General features: G+C 35.4%; 1 protein-coding gene across 1 annotated transcript; it reads right to left on the minus strand.

The window, feature by feature from the left end:
• Positions 1-1,111: 1,111 nt before the first annotated feature.
• LOC145098594 (uncharacterized) lies at positions 1,112-1,918 on the minus strand. Its single transcript, XM_079036222.1, has one exon. It carries the CDS (start codon positions 1,916-1,918, stop codon positions 1,112-1,114), a length of 807 nt encoding a protein of 268 aa, XP_078892348.1.
• Positions 1,919-16,322: the final 14,404 nt, after the last annotated feature.

The following is a 16,322-nucleotide window of genomic DNA, read 5'->3' on the forward strand; positions in this document are numbered from 1 at the left end:
AAATATTTTATAAAATGTCTGTAGAAACCCGCGTATCCTATAAAAACTCCTAACGCCCTTCACATTAGTTGGTGGGGGTAATTTAGCAATAGTATCTATTTTTGCCCAGTCCATCTCAATCCCCGTCTTGGATACTTTATGGCCTAAAACAATGCCCTCTTTCACAATGAAATGAAACTGTTCCCAATTAAGCACTAAATTGGTCTTTTCACACCTAGCAAGCATCAAATCAAGGTTAGTAAGACAATCATTAAAATAAGAGCCAAAAACAGAGAAGTCATCCATAAATACTTCCATAAATTTTCCACCATGTCGTGGAATATCATAGTCATGCATCGTTGAAAGATCGTCGGCGAAATGCATACCCTAAAAGGCTTGTGTCGATAGGAAAATGTTCCACTCGGACAAGTGAAAGTCGTCTTCTCTTGATCAATTAGGTCAATAGGAATTTAGAAATAACCTGAAAATCCATCTAAGAAACAATAATAGAAATTGCCAGATAATCGCTCAATCATTTGATAAATAAAGGGAAGAGGGAAGTGGTCTTTGCAAATGGAATAGTTTAGCTTTCGATAATCGATGCACACCTGCCAACCGGTTACCGTTCGTGTAGATATAAGCTCGTTCTTCTCGTTGGTCATGACCGTCATCCATCCTTTCTTTGGCACTACTTGAATGGGACTAACCCATGGACTATCGGAAATCGAATATATGATCCTAGCATCTAAGTGCTTAACAACCTCCTTCTTGACCACCTCTTGCATGTTCGGGTTCAACTGCCTTTGATGTTGCACTACCGTCTTTGCGCCTTCTTCAAGGTTGATCTTGTAAGAGCAATAAGAAGGGCTTGTTCCTGTAATACCGGTAATGTTCCACGCAATGGCATTTTTCTTTTCTTTAAAACTTGAACCAACTCTTCTTTTTCAGATATGGTGACGTCAGAAGCTATAATCAGAGGTTTTTGATTACCCTCTTCCAAAAATGCATACTCTAAGTGTTCCGTCAAAGTTTTCAGCTCTAAATTCGAGTTTTGAACACTGAACACGTCGAGTCCAGAAACCGAACTCATCGAGTTGTGCGCAGTTTTCCTATCTGATCACGATTTTTTGCCTTAACTCATCGAGTTAGTCTCTTCAACTCGTCGAGTTGACTTATCAGAACTTCTTGTTAATTCTTTGTATTCACTTTTTTCGAGTAAACTTTCTTTCTCCTTCAGGTCGCTTTCAGCATCAAAGTCATCTTCAAAGGCAACAGTGGATTCGCTGGACTTGTCTTCTTTCCATTCTTCCATTAATTCTTCCAAAATGTCCACCAAGAACGTCGTGTTATCACTAAAATTAGAGTGCTTCATGGCTCGATTAACTCCAAATGTAACTGAATCTTCTCCCACCTGAAGGGTAAGTTTTGATTCTCTTATGTCCACTATGGCACTTGCGGTATTTAGGAAAGGTCTCCCAAGAATGATCGGCACTTGATGGTCTTCTTCCATATCTAGCACTATGAACTCCGTGGGACATACAAACTTATCAACTTTCACCAATAGGTACTCACATATCCCCCTTGGAAATGTCACCGTCTTGTTTGCTAGATGAATTGCCATTCGAATGGGTCTCGGCTCTGAAAGGTTCAACTTCTTAAAGAATGAATACGACATAAGGTTCACAATCGCCCCCGAATCAGCCAATGCATAACTAGTAGCTAAATTCTCGAATTCGCATGGCAAAATCAAACTACACGGGTCACCCATCTTCTTTGGCAATTTGTTCAACATTGTGGTTGAACAATTCTCATTAAGAACCACCTTGGATACCTCCTCCATCTTCTTCCTATTTGTGAGTAGTTCCTTCAAGAACTTGGCATACTTAAGCATTTGGGAAACCACCTCAATGAAAGGAATGTTAATTTGAAAGGCTTTCATGTGCTCCAGGAACTTTTTGATGATTATTATGTACTCTAACATCCATATGGTGCACATACAACCCTAATGATTTGGATCTAAGTTTTCTCTAGTTATACATGCAATAAAATTATCCAAATCATGAAGCCTACAACTAGCATACAATTTGATATTTGCATCATAAAATCTTGTTAGAAGAATACCTCTTTGTTGTAGCTTGTAGATCTGGGCCTTTCAAGAGCTTAGTGCCTCAAATTTTTCACCTCTAATGGAATCACGACACACCATGAACAATTGGAGGACTTGAGAGAGAGGTTTAGGGAGACAAAAATCGGCTAGTCTTCCTTTAGGCTTAGCGGAATACATATATAGTGTAGACTTCCAAGAGTCATATGCAAACCCTAAATCTTACACTTAGGCTTATGATCCAATAACTCTTATGAACTAACTCTTCCTGGACTCTCACATAAACTTAGTCCATCATGGATCAATAGCCCAAACCATATGTATCATTGCTTTACGTAATCAGTCCCCGTTAATTTAATTAGACTCTTTTGATCACTAAATTAATTCTTGATCAATACTAATTAAATAATATGATTTCTCAATTAATATATTATACTTATAATATATTAAAAAAAATCCCTAATAAACTCTTTCTCAAATATCCATCCTATCAAATTGCCCTAGTGAATGCAACCCAAAAGGACCATGCTACTCTCGGGTCAAGTACATACCAATTATATTTATGGGCGTAGACACCTAATCCAACATTCTTGTTAGTCTTCATTATGCTTATCTTGTCTAGCTCGGCCTAGGTATGGCAATGGAGGTTGATATTGTTGTGTTTTGAGCATTCTAACACTCCTATGGTATCCATGCAACCCTAAATACCTTGGATCTATGTTTTCACTATTATACATGCAAATATTAATTTTCCAAGGTATTATCCTAACTAGCATATTATAAAGTACAAGTAATATAAAACTAGTAGAATTACATACTTCTTTGTTGGTGCTTGATTCCATGGAGCTCAAGAACCTAGTGCCCCAAATGTGACACCTCAAACGGGTAACACAACACCATGAACATTTGGAATAACCATGAGAGAAGATATGAGTTCATAGAAATTGGCTTGCCCTCTATATTATGCACTAGTGCCAATTTGTCCAACCAATGGGGTCTTTATATAGTGTGGCTATTAAGGTTACACAATGTAACCTATGACTTTACCCATTCCTTATGATCTATTGGTTTTAACCTTCATGGAGTATCCATGGGCCATTACATGGGTTAAACCCAACATAAGGAATCATGGATCATAAGCCCATATATATAAGAATCAATGATTTACACAATCAATCCCAATATATTTAATTAGTCTCCTTTTGATCACTAAATTAATTCCAAATTAATTCTTGATCAATACTAATTAAATAATATGATTTCATATTAATATATTAGAACTTATAATATATTAATATGTCAGAAATATCTTCTTTTCACTAAAAGGTTTACCCAAATGTTTCGATGCCATGCAACCCAAATGGACCATGCCAGGTCGGGTGAAGTATATACCAAATATAGTTATGGACTTAAACACTAATACAACAATCTCCCACTTGTGTAATTCTAATAACTATTATTGCAAGTATAACTTCACAACCTGACCAGTAATCATAGCTCTTAAAAGCTGCTATCGAACTCTGAACAAATCATTGACACATCCATTAGATAAGTGATCATATATTCCTCCATTCTAGATATCATATGGACTGATACATGGATTATAATCATTCTCTCTGTCCATTTGTTGTTTCCCGATGTCTAATTTATGACGACCAACTAATTGAACAAATCAAATTAGTCCAGGCTTGGCCAAGAACTTATGGGTGACATCACTAAATCATCGAGGGGCCCATAGATATCGCGTTTACCCTTTAAGGGTAAAAGGAATGGATAAACTTCAACTCATATTCTTGTACAAACTACTTGTAGAATCATACACAAAGGCACGTTTTATAACATCGATTTACCAATGCATTTTCGTGCAATCAATGTATAACCAACTCATATTCAATAATTCATATCTCTAGGTTTGAAGAATATAAGATATTATCGTCTCATGATCGCTAGTGGTAAAATCCATGAAGTGATTCAAATGAGCGTGGGTTTAATCAAATACTAAGAGCTTATGAGCACTTATGAATGTTATAGCAACCATTGCTATGTCTAATGCACATTAGACAAATCTTACAACCCAGATTCATGACAGTCTTGATTCATATCTACTTCCAACATATGACCGACTGTGGATGGTTTGAATAACTTACTCATTCGGGAAGAATGACCTAGTTATTCTGGAAATCAAAACATGCAAAGTGAATCACAAAAATAATACTAATCCTGTATGGCCTCAACACTTTGAGTGTAAATAAAACATCCTTAATCTAAGCACCATATGGATTACTCATTATTCATGTTTCGATTAATCAACTTAATACTTGAATTAAAACAGTAATGATGCCATGCTCCAAGCATGCATACTATGTTTTTCTAAACAGTAGTTATGCCATACTCCAAGTATGCACACTATGTTTACATATGGTCCTCTCTTTGTGAAACAGATTGATTGACAACATTTCAATGATTCTTATTTCACAATTCCAAACCTTATTGTAAATGTAAGAATACCAAACTCTTGCCATTTACTATAATCTGTTAGATTCTAAACTTATATGCAACAATCTGCTTGTAATGACTATGCACAAAGTCACAAAGACTTGACAACAGACATTACTTGGTATTCCAATGGAAAGCAATCCCATGGAAATGAAATCTAAAATTCAAAGCACATTACTTTGAACATCCTTCTTTGCATTAAGTTTTCTAATCTTACACAGATTCAAAGAATACTTCCACCTATGGAAACAATTCCACATTACCATTTTGACTATCACTTCTGAATAATAGTTGCCTCTTTTCAGAATATGTCAATATTGTCCTAACTATATACTTCCAATTGTCCATGAGCAACCAATCTTTGGTAAACCTTAGATTGTCCTCTACAATTGGTTAATCATTTTAGTCATATCTAATTCTATTCCTTTTTCCCTCCTAATGTCCTAGGCATTTGGAAATTTTAGAATGGATAAATATTATAGCACATGTAATCAAACCTATACCCAAAGCATATGGGACATGATTCGTGCTATAAAATTTTTATTTTCCATGTTCTCACAATTCGAACTATGAAGAGGTATGTCGTAATCATAATCGAATTTTTAGAACGCAACATATATAGAATTTCCTTATGTTGAACAATTCCAACATAACATTCATATATATCCTTGACTAAAGTTGATTAAAATCTCAATCTAAGCTTGTATAATTGGAACAAAGTATAAAATTCTCTCCCTTAATTATAGGAAAACAACTTTTCAAAGTGAATTGAAACTTTTGTTTTCTATAATTAACATTGCTAACTTGCAACAGAATCATCATGCTCCCACTAGCATAATGATTACTATCTTACTAGCATAACACTTATGCTCCCACTAGCTTTGACATGTACTCAGAAATCAGCTGGACTTCTAGAAAAAAAAAACAATACTTTATTGACTTTCTTACCAAAGTTCAGATTTCTGATACGAGATGCGTTGATAAAACTTTATCAAAATCATACACCTTTCCTTAGATAGCACACATGTGTGTCTAAACAATTTCAGAACTATGAAAAGGGATGCCGTAATCATAGTCTCAATTGTTTAGACCTTTGTCATTCCACACAAGTACATGTTAGTGTGCCGGTTAACCACACACGCTCCACTAACGACTTTGAGAATGCAAATATCACAATTGCTATCTACTTAAAATCTACTTAGTAAAAGTGTTTCCTCACCATCATTTTCACGAATCAGAGAGAAACCGTATGACACTTAGATTTTATGTGGTGTAATTGTTCCTATCCATGTGAATTTGTCATAACCATAATCCCAAGACAAGGTCAGTGGCAAATCCAAACACATATGGACTGAAGGTCGTGGGTTAGTGATTAACAATACTCTTGATTAGTTCATGAAATTATTTCATGATCTTTTAGACTCCCACTGTGCTCTTGACATATAATACTCTCTTGTCAAGAACCATTCCTTGAAAAAACAAATAGTCAAGAGTTAGTGTGGATTCTTATCAAAACAAACACTTCACACAATTGGCCTTAGTTGGTCTTTATTTTATCCAAAACATCACAACTTACCAATTTCAAATGTACAAGAGTAAGAAAACATTCTACTCTACATTTGACAAGTGTTTTAAACCTTTCTTAAGATTATGTCACTCAAGGCTCAATCTTGGAGTATGACTCTAAGATTTGATTTTGAAACGAAGTATATCTTTTGGTTTAACCATTTCAACAGTTCATGATTCCTCTCCTTAGTTAAACAAATGAAATAAGGTGTCCTTAGAGGATCAATTGTGATATGGTTTCATAATCACTAATATAATCATAAAACAAGATACTCAAGTACTCTCCCATTTCTTCAGATTGGAGAAACTTTTATCTTCCTGCCTTATTTGATTCTTCTTATCCATTCTGTCATACATTGAAATTTTTCCAATGTTTCAGAATTACTCTTAAACTTGTAAGCATAACCATATTTACTAAACTTTAGTAAATCATGACAAACAGTCTTTATGGTGCACCTGATCAGTGCACACCCAAGTGTTCCCGATCCCTTTGTCCTTCACTTAACTCACATATACATGTGAACAAGGAATTAGTCTTAATTTCCCAAAGATGAAAAATTCTCATTCATCATACAATACAAGTTGCATGATTCCAAGTTTCTATCCAATTGAACCTTGGGTGATGAGAATCTTTCCTTATTTGGTAAAATATGACACTACCACAAATGAAAGAATCAAATCCATTTACCAATATTGCTTATCAACGAAAACATATAAACAACAAATTTTTTTTCACAAATGTCATTGTAAGGATACTTAAAATAAATAAAACAAATTTTATTTTTATTTAAAAACTTGCGGAAAAACTTATCCTTACAATACAAATACATATGAAAACATTTTCTTGTCTATTCCTAAGCAATATATATCGTAACTCTTATGCAGTAGCTCAAAATTCTGATCATCGGACCATGTGATCGAAATCCATCTTTACGATCAAAATCAGCATAATCATACCTTAAGCTTCCTTTGATTCTTCCAAAACATCAAAATGTAATTACATTACATCATGTATTAAGAATCTCAAAAATAGACTTAATAGAGTTAGATAATGGGGTTTACCCAAAGAAAAGTGAAACTTTTTAACTTTACCTTCCTTATGAAATTTCAGGTAAATTGGGTAGCTACGCAACCAATGTCCCTTTTATTGGCAAAAGAAATATATGGACACTTTGGAAATGGTATATATGACTATCACAGACTTAGACTTTCTCCTTACCATTAGGTCAAACGACTTGACCATGGCCGATCCCTTTCAATTGGGAAGAGAAAGTTTTCTGGACTTCCAATGTCACCATTGTCAATGTCCAAATAGCTTTGGAAAGTAGATCTTCCAATATAATTTTATTTACCAATGCTCCAAATCATTACTGATTCAGCATCATCAAGCAAATAGGTAAGATTATTAAGGTTCATGTCGTGATCTCTCATCAGGGAGTGACTAAAGAACCAAGTCAACAGCCAGCCACCTCGAGACTCCGACACCCGACTCTCCCCGCTTGTCAATATGTGACTTAACCTCTAACATGTAAGCACATAAAGACTTTGCTTGTCAATAGGGATTGAGTGACTTAGAACTTATCAAGTCTTGAAACTTGTGAGATAGGGAGATTTATTGGAGGAGGTAGAGGAAGTGAAGTATGATTTCCATTCCCACTAATGCACAACAAAGGGATTGATCTTTCACCTTGGTTGCCATTTGGGATATCATCTTCATTAGGAAGCTTGTTCCTAAAGATTTAGGAAGATCATAGTTGTCTGAAGGAGACATTTATAAGGGAGAAATTCAAGTTAGTTGATTTAAAGTCCTTAATATAACACCCAATATAAAATATTAAGGCTAGGACCCAACAACCTACTTATAACTGGAAGAGGGATGCCATAATCCGAGTTATAAAATAGTTGAAGGTACGTAAATGACCCAACAACCTACTTATAGCTGGAAGAGGAATGCCACAATCATTCATGGGCATATGCTAATCACTTCTGGGTCAGACATAGTTGATCAGGCTATGTCATTCCCAGACCTGACCATACATCCCCAAGCCTACTTGTGCCGTTCAACTATCATTACTTTTGTTTTGTTCTAGTATAATGTTGTCCTTAATATATATGCATGCATGTATACTTTTAACAAGAAACTACTTATTTCTAAAAGTACAATTATTTGAAAACGTTTAAATCAGATACTTTAGTCCCAATGCATTTATAGTTTGTATATCGTATGTGGTCCGATATACTTAGTTCACTATAAACAATGCTCTGATACCAATCAGTCACACCCCCAAACCAAAGATGGCAGAAACGTCCGGGGGTGGAGGACTTCATCTATAGTATCACAACAATGAGTATAATAGTGCTCAAAGTAAATACAACCATAATAAATATAATTGAAAAAGTTACATCATAGAATATGTTTATAGTTTTCAAATCAATTACATTATGATGACAAAATGAACTGTTTCACGATTTATCGTCCCATCCTCAAAATGCTGTTGGTTTTCCTGTTTCACTGATTTCCTGAGAATACAAGTAGTTTTGAAAAAGTGTCAACAATTAAGTTGGTGAGTTCATAAGAGCTTTGTTTGAGAAAGAAACCATTTTCCTTGTAAAAGCGACAAAGTATGTTTCCAAAAATCCAAGATTTTCTTTATTAAGTGTGAAATGAATGCTTCTATGTTATGAGATAATGAACCCTAGAAAGACCCGTAGATTCCTTCTATAATCACCCAGCGTCTATAATTTATATAAAATTTAAATTAAATAAACCTTCGAATATAATGGGTCTGCCCTAGGTCCACAACCAAACAAGGAACAGGAAGAAAGGTGGGCCCACCAATTCTAAGTCGATTATAAATAGATTCTTATATAACTCCAATATATACACTTAGCAATTATAGTCGAAGCCTAACAATTCTAGATGAATGTAGTTTTAACAGAAATATGTTTCCAAATAAAATCCAATATTTTCCTTATAAGAGTTAGGCAGTCCTAAATCCCAGGACCGAAAGTAAACAAGTATTTTCCATACTTAAAGATATAAAAGTGATTTTAAATAGGCATAAAACCCTTTTTGATATGAAAGTGTACAAGTATTTTTCCATACTTAAAGTAATTCATGTGAGTTAAATATACATAACTCGCTAATTTAAAAGTAGAACCCGTAAATCTTATGATTTGTTAATACCACATGTGAGCTATTATAACCTTGATAAGACTCATACGGCCTCGTAATACGATGTTCTTCAGGCGTCGAATGTTCAATGACAATTGTCACCTCAGACCTGCCGGTCTAGCTGTTGGAAGCAGCTCTGGTGCGGGTTTGTCAGACCCAATACAGATCTATATACAACTATCACACTCTCCCTTCAAGAGACTCTGGTTACAGTTTACAGGACTTTTGACTTTGTTACCAAGAAGGTAACACGAAGGAAATGACTCACAAATTTATTCATTAACAGATTTACGTGAACTGAACTGAAAACCTTTGGTAAATAAGTTTTAAAATATAAATGGTACATAAACTATACCTATTATAGTTTATCCAAAATGTTTGTAATGTAAAAGAAGTCTTTTATGAAAATACATTAGTGCTATGAATCCATAAACTATGATTATGATAGCTTGTTATATGTGTTCTAAATGAATGAAGAATCTCATCATGAATGACTAAATTTCAGTTTATGATGATAAACTAACAAGAAAACACATTCAATATTTAGTTCTTATTGTTATACACTTTGCTCAACATAATACAAAGTGTTATGAAAGTTATAAGTTGTTCACTAGTTTTTAACCTTTCTGCACTATTTTAGAAAAATCATACGAAGTTGAAAACTAAATCCGTAAATTTTGAGAGTTCATAAAGTGTGTCTAGTTTATCCATAATTTTTATTATGGTTTTTGGAAGTCTTTAACTTGTGTTAAAATGTCCATATTTACAGACTGGTCCGGATTTGTTCTTGAAATGATAGGCTGTTTTGTAAAAATCACCATAAATCGTAGATAAAATTGTATGGAGATGTGCAAGTAGTCATTTTAAAGGCGTAAATCTAAACTATTTACATCTAATACAGTTTTGAAAACTAAAATGTCTAAGTTGACCAAAATAGTCCGTGAATGGAGTTAAACTTTCCTGATGAAAGCTGTTGGAAAAGTTTAGTTGTGTTCTTGGTGTTTTAACTTCTATTCCCCCCTTTAAAACTTAAGAAAACATTAAAAGGTAGAGGTATGAACTCACCTTATATGATTTCAGTGGGTGAATGTTGAAGAAGAGAAGTGTTCAACTCAAGAACACTTGGAGGATTGCTTGAGGATTCGAGAATCTAACACTAATGTGATGGAATTTGTGTAAGCAATCTATGATTTTGAGTAAAAGGAAGTGTAATAACCATATGAAGGGCGATGATAAATGTAGAAGGAAAGCTTGAAAAATGTCTTGGAAATCTCGAAATTGTGTGAGAGAATTTGAGAGAAAGCATGTGTTTGATCTTTGGTGGAAATGAGAGAAATGAGTGAGAATTAGGAGAAAGGGTGGGTTTTCAGCCTTTGACTAAGAGTGTGGCTGGTATAATGGTGGGGAAAGTACTCTTGAATGATCAGATATGGTGGGGAGGGGTGTGGGTTAGTCATGGAGTGAGTATGGGGGTGGTTGCTTGTGTCTAACACTATGGCAAAGTCAGCACTCCACCACAAGATCTTACTTTATGGATTTTATTCTTAATTAAGGATTTCCTTAAAAATATGTTGAATTTATGAATATATGGGACCTTATATGTCAAAATATGAGTTTGGGTGAAAATCCCCCGTTAAAATAATTAAAAACGGGCTTAAAACGGAGTCGTGGTCGAAAACCGGGTGAAAAATGGGGAAATCCGAAGTCAGGAGGGTGATTCCGGTCTTAACAGCCTTAGGTCCAAAGTGGGGGTTTAGCCGCTGAAGTGGATCCGAAGGGGAAGGAGCGGCAGTCCGAGGAGGTACCGCAGGCGGGTTCGTTAGGAAGGTCCGGAGCGAAGTCTAATGTGGTTCGGTGGCTTCGGCTTGGTGACTGCGGCTCGGAAGCTACGATTAACTGGCTACGGTTAGACAAGAGGACCTCGGACTCGGTTCATGTGGCCTCGGTTCTAGATGGGTTTGGCCCCTATAGAGAGGCTTCGGCCCTAAGAGGCTAATCTCCAATGTATCTTCCCGCTTCAAGTGGTTTTTCACCAAGTCAAGTGTCGGGATGCCCCAAATGATTAAAATAAATCAAAAGGGGTTTTGAGAGAGATTTGGGAGAGATTTGAAATACTTGGAGAGTTTCTCATACAAAGAGAGATTTGGGAGAGATTTGACATTCTTGAAGAGATTTCACATATGGAGAGAGATTTGGGAGAGATTCCACATTCTTGGAGAGATTTGGAAGACATTTGACATACTTGGAGAGATTTCTCGTACAGAGAGAGATTTAGGAGAGATTTGACATTCTTGAAGAGATTTCACATACAGAGAGAGATTTTGGAGAGATTCCACATTCTTGGAGAGATTTGGGAGAGATTTGACATAGTTGGAGAGATTTCTCGTATACAAAGAGATTTGGGAGAGATATGACATTCTTGAAGAGATTTCACATATGGAGAGAGACTTGGGAGAGATTTGACATACTTGGAGAGATTTCACATACGGCGAGAGATTTTGGAGAGATTCCCCATTCTTGGAGAGATTTGGGAGAGATTTGGCATACTTAGAGAGATTTCACATACGAAGAGAGATTTCTTTTAAGACCTTTTTGAGTGTTTGGCTCTGTAATTCCAGGTTTGTAAACCTCGTTAAGTGCCCCGAGGGTTAAGGAATAATGTTTTATCGAGTAGTTTCATCACTCGCCCTGATTAGGGTTTAGAGTTTCCGAACACGTGAAAACTCTAAGTGATTCTTTGCATTAAGAGTGCGAGTTGTTTAATAAGAAACATAATGAAAACTCTAGTATACAAGGGTTAGATGAGTTGACCGGTTTGACTTGTCGACTTTGGTTGACTTTGACTTGACTAGAAATTGACAGTTGTCACACGACTTAACAAGGTGCAAAGTGCAATTTCATGGGTTAGCACCTTTTCACAAATGATAGTCATATCCTACCCGTTCGGCTAATGACCCTCCACCAGTTAAGGAAGCGGTGGGTGAGGGTGAACACCCATTAAACTACCATTTTATAGGCAGTAACCTTATACCCCCCTTAGAGACTAGCTTCATGAATGAGGCCTACTAACGGTAAGATTGACTTTACTCTTATATATATATATATATATATATATATATATATATATATATATATGTATATATATAAGTATTAACTTTTAATATTATAATAGTATAAGGGTGTATTTTACACATTTAAAAATACTTGGTGGTTTAATCTTATTAATTAAACTATACTCTAATTTAATTAAACTTAAACCATGTCATTATGGAACTATTAACTCTTTTAATTAAGCACTTTAATTAATTTAATGAAGTCCATAAAGTTTGAGTTATAACTTTTAAAATTCTAGAGTTTGGAATTTAAGCATTAATGTGTGTGAGACTATACAAACTCCAAAACTTGAGAGCAAGTTTTGAAACTATTCAAAACCTTTCATATGTATAACTTATGAGTTTAATGTGCATTAAAATGAAGACTCTTCATTTTATGTAACTCCTTATTCTTTAATAACACTTTTAAAGAAGTGACTATTAAACATCCATAACTTGAGGACAAGTTATGGAGTCATAAACAATTTAATGAATAAGACTCTTCATTTTGTATAACCTTTGGCAATAATTATGAGTTTTAAGATTCATAAATATGACTTTTCATATAACTTGAAGACATGTTACAAAAACATATTTTATGAACATCTTTTAGATCAATATGGATTGAAAACAACTAACACATAATTTTTTTTTATTATTTTAAATCAACTCCTAAACAAGGTAACACAAATTTTTTTGGTAATCCATAAATTGAGGACTAGTTATAGAGTCCATACGATTTCATTAAGATCAAGAATTATACTAACAAAACAATTTGCTCATAATTCCTATGATCTAACTAAAACTCACAAGCATGAACATTCATAATCAACAATTTTTCAAGAATTACATAAACATATATAAACTGAAACTTTGATTATAGCATTGAAATTGGTTTAACATAATCATTACCACATTAAAACAGGTTTTATAAGTCCAAAACAGTCAAAGGTAATGATTCTAGATCAATTCCAGCACCAAAACTCGAAGATATACTGTTTGGGGGTCCAAATCGTCGAGTGCATGAACCAACTTGGAGAGTTGGCTGAACTTTGCCTTGGACTCGTCGAGTCCCCTGTCCAGACAGCATAATTCTTCGTTTTTTCAATAGTTTGCATCAAGTATAAGTGAAAACAAACCTAGGCTCTGATACCACTGTTAGGTTTTGAGCATTCTAACACTCCTATGGTGTACATGCAACCCTAAATATCTTGGATCTATGTTTTCTCTATTATACATGCAAATATCAATTTTCCAAGGTATTATCCTAACTAGCATATTATGAAGTAAAAGTAATATAAAACTAGTAGAATTGCATACCTCTTGGTTGGTACTTGATTCCATGGAGCTCAAGAGCCTAGTGCCCCAAATGTGACACCTCAAATGGGTCACACAACACGATAAACATTTGAAATAACCATTAGAGAAGATATGAGTTCATAGAAATTGTCTTGCCCTCTATATTATGCATTAGTGCCAATTTCTCCAACCAATGGGGTCTTTATATAGTGTGGCTATTAGGGTTACACCATGTAACCTATGACTTTACCCATTCTTTATGCTCCATGGGTTTTAACCTCCATGGAGTATCCATGGGCCACCACATGGGTTAAACCCAACATAAGGAATCATGGATCATAAGCCCACATATATAAGAATCAATGATTTACACAATCAATCCCCATATATTTAATTAGTCTCTTTTTGATCACTAAATTAATTCCAAATTAATTCTTGATCAATACTAACTAAATAATATGATTTCATATTAATATATTAGAACTTAAAATATATTAATATGTCACAAATATCTTCTCCTCATTAAAAGGTATACCCAAATGTTCCGATGCCATGCAACCCAAATGGACCATGTCAGGTCGGGTCAAGTATATATACCAATTATAGTTATGGACTTAGACATTAATCCAACAGATAAGGTTTAATCGGAGGATTATTTTTCTGTTTAAACACAGAACTCGTCGAGTTCTTCTCTTCAACTTGTCGAGTTGCATTGACTTCTTGTTATTTCGGGTTTTCTTTCTCTTCGTCCTGCACCTCTTTAGGATCTTCATTCGGGATTGGGGTCATAGGAGTGAATATCTTTCCACTCCTGGTCGTCACGATTTTGATGTGTGCGCCTCTCAGATTTTTCTCGGTATCGCTAGGAAATTTGGCCGGTGTTCTTTCGTTGATTTGTTTTGCAAGCAGCCCCAATTGTTTTTCAGTGTTGAGGATAGATGCTTGCAGATTTCTCATTAACGCTTGTTGTCCTCGTATCGACGCATTGGTTTTGTTGTGTCTTATCTTGTATGTAGCTGCAAATAGTGTGAGCTTGTCTTCAAAGTCCATTTTCTTTTCTTGCATTGGATCCTCCTTTTGATAAAAACCTATCGTCTTTTGCCTATATTTCTCCTCTTTTTCCTTCTTCTACTCATTGTATGGTAGCCACTCCTTTTTCAGTTTCCTCCAATCATCATCAAATCTGTCGTCGCTCGAATAACAAACTTGTGCTTTTCGGTTCCCGTTTCTTCATGATCATAATCTTTAGTAAGGTGGGGCCCACTATAATTATCACATCCTACTCGGATGGCATGGATAGATTGGTGTATCTTTTTCATCCTACGATCCATGCTCTCCAATTTAGCCGTTACTGCTGCCATGTTATCGGAAACTGAGTTCACGGCCCCTCGAGTTGATTCATTGCTTAGGTTATGATATTCTCTAGAGTGCTTAGAGTATTTTTCAATTAGTTCCTTTATAACTGCGGGTGCTTTCTTCGTAAGTGGTCCTTGGGAGTCAAGGAGCTGCCTAGTTGACACGTTCATTCCATCATAGAAAATGGAGACTTTTTGTTGAATGTTTAAGTCATTGTGGGGGAAGTTCCTCAACAATCCTTTGTATCTTTCCCACGACTCACAGAGTGACTCGCACACTTGTTGTTCAAAGCTTGCAATGGATTTTTTCAACTTTGAATTTTTTTTTTTTTGGGGGGGGGGGGGAATTCATCAATGAACTCTTTGCGCATCTTAGCCCATGTTGTGATGGATCCTCTAGGTAGTGATTTTAGTCAATCTTTTGCGGCTCCCTTAAACGTAACCAGTAGCATACAAAGTAGAACACTTTCGTGAGGCACATTAGGGATGTTGAAATAGTCAGTTATGTCATTGAACTCGTCGATATGCTTGTATGCGTCTTCGTGATCTTTCTCATAGAATGGGATGTCGTTTAGTTGGGAGAGTATGTGGCCTTTCAGCTCAAAGTTAGCAGTTGCTCGAATTGCGGGTTGCACGAGTCCCGACCCGGTTTCGTCACACATCCTTCTCTTGTATTCGCTCATGGGTATGTCAGCGATGTCGTCCATTTCTTCTTTTGGTTCAGGTTCATCTTCTTCTTCAAATTCGGGATTTTCTAGCTCAAATTTGACACCTTCTCATCCTTACCTCTTGCTTCTCTAATTACCTTGTCCTTTCTTTTTGTGAATGATTGATTTCGGATCTTCCACGGTTGGCACTAGTGTAGAGCTGGAACCTCGGGTCATAAACTTCCTGTAACAAAATAGAAAAAACACGCGAAAAACGAGCAAAACGAAACAGAAAAAGACGAAACTGAAAGTGCGACCTACTCTTCAGGTTCAGTACTGGACTCGACGACTTCACCGTAAAAACATAAAACTAAAAATGAAAATCCAAAACATAAAAACTAGTAGCTTTGTATTAAATAAATATCACATAAAGAATCGATAATACTAGCAATTAAAATAACTATTAGAATCGTTCCCCGACAACGACGCCAAAAACTTGTTACGTGTGAAATAGTACAAATTTTAATCCTACTAATTTAAACATAAAATAAACACACGAAAGGCAGTGTACCTATCGATTAGAAATATAGTTCAAGCAAGTAGGGTATC

This window comes from Lactuca serriola, chromosome 4, assembly GCF_051521515.1.
Source record: "Lactuca serriola cultivar US96UC23 chromosome 4, Lser_US96UC23_V15, whole genome shotgun sequence".
In the NCBI taxonomy this organism is placed as follows: Eukaryota; Viridiplantae; Streptophyta; class Magnoliopsida; order Asterales; family Asteraceae; genus Lactuca; species Lactuca serriola.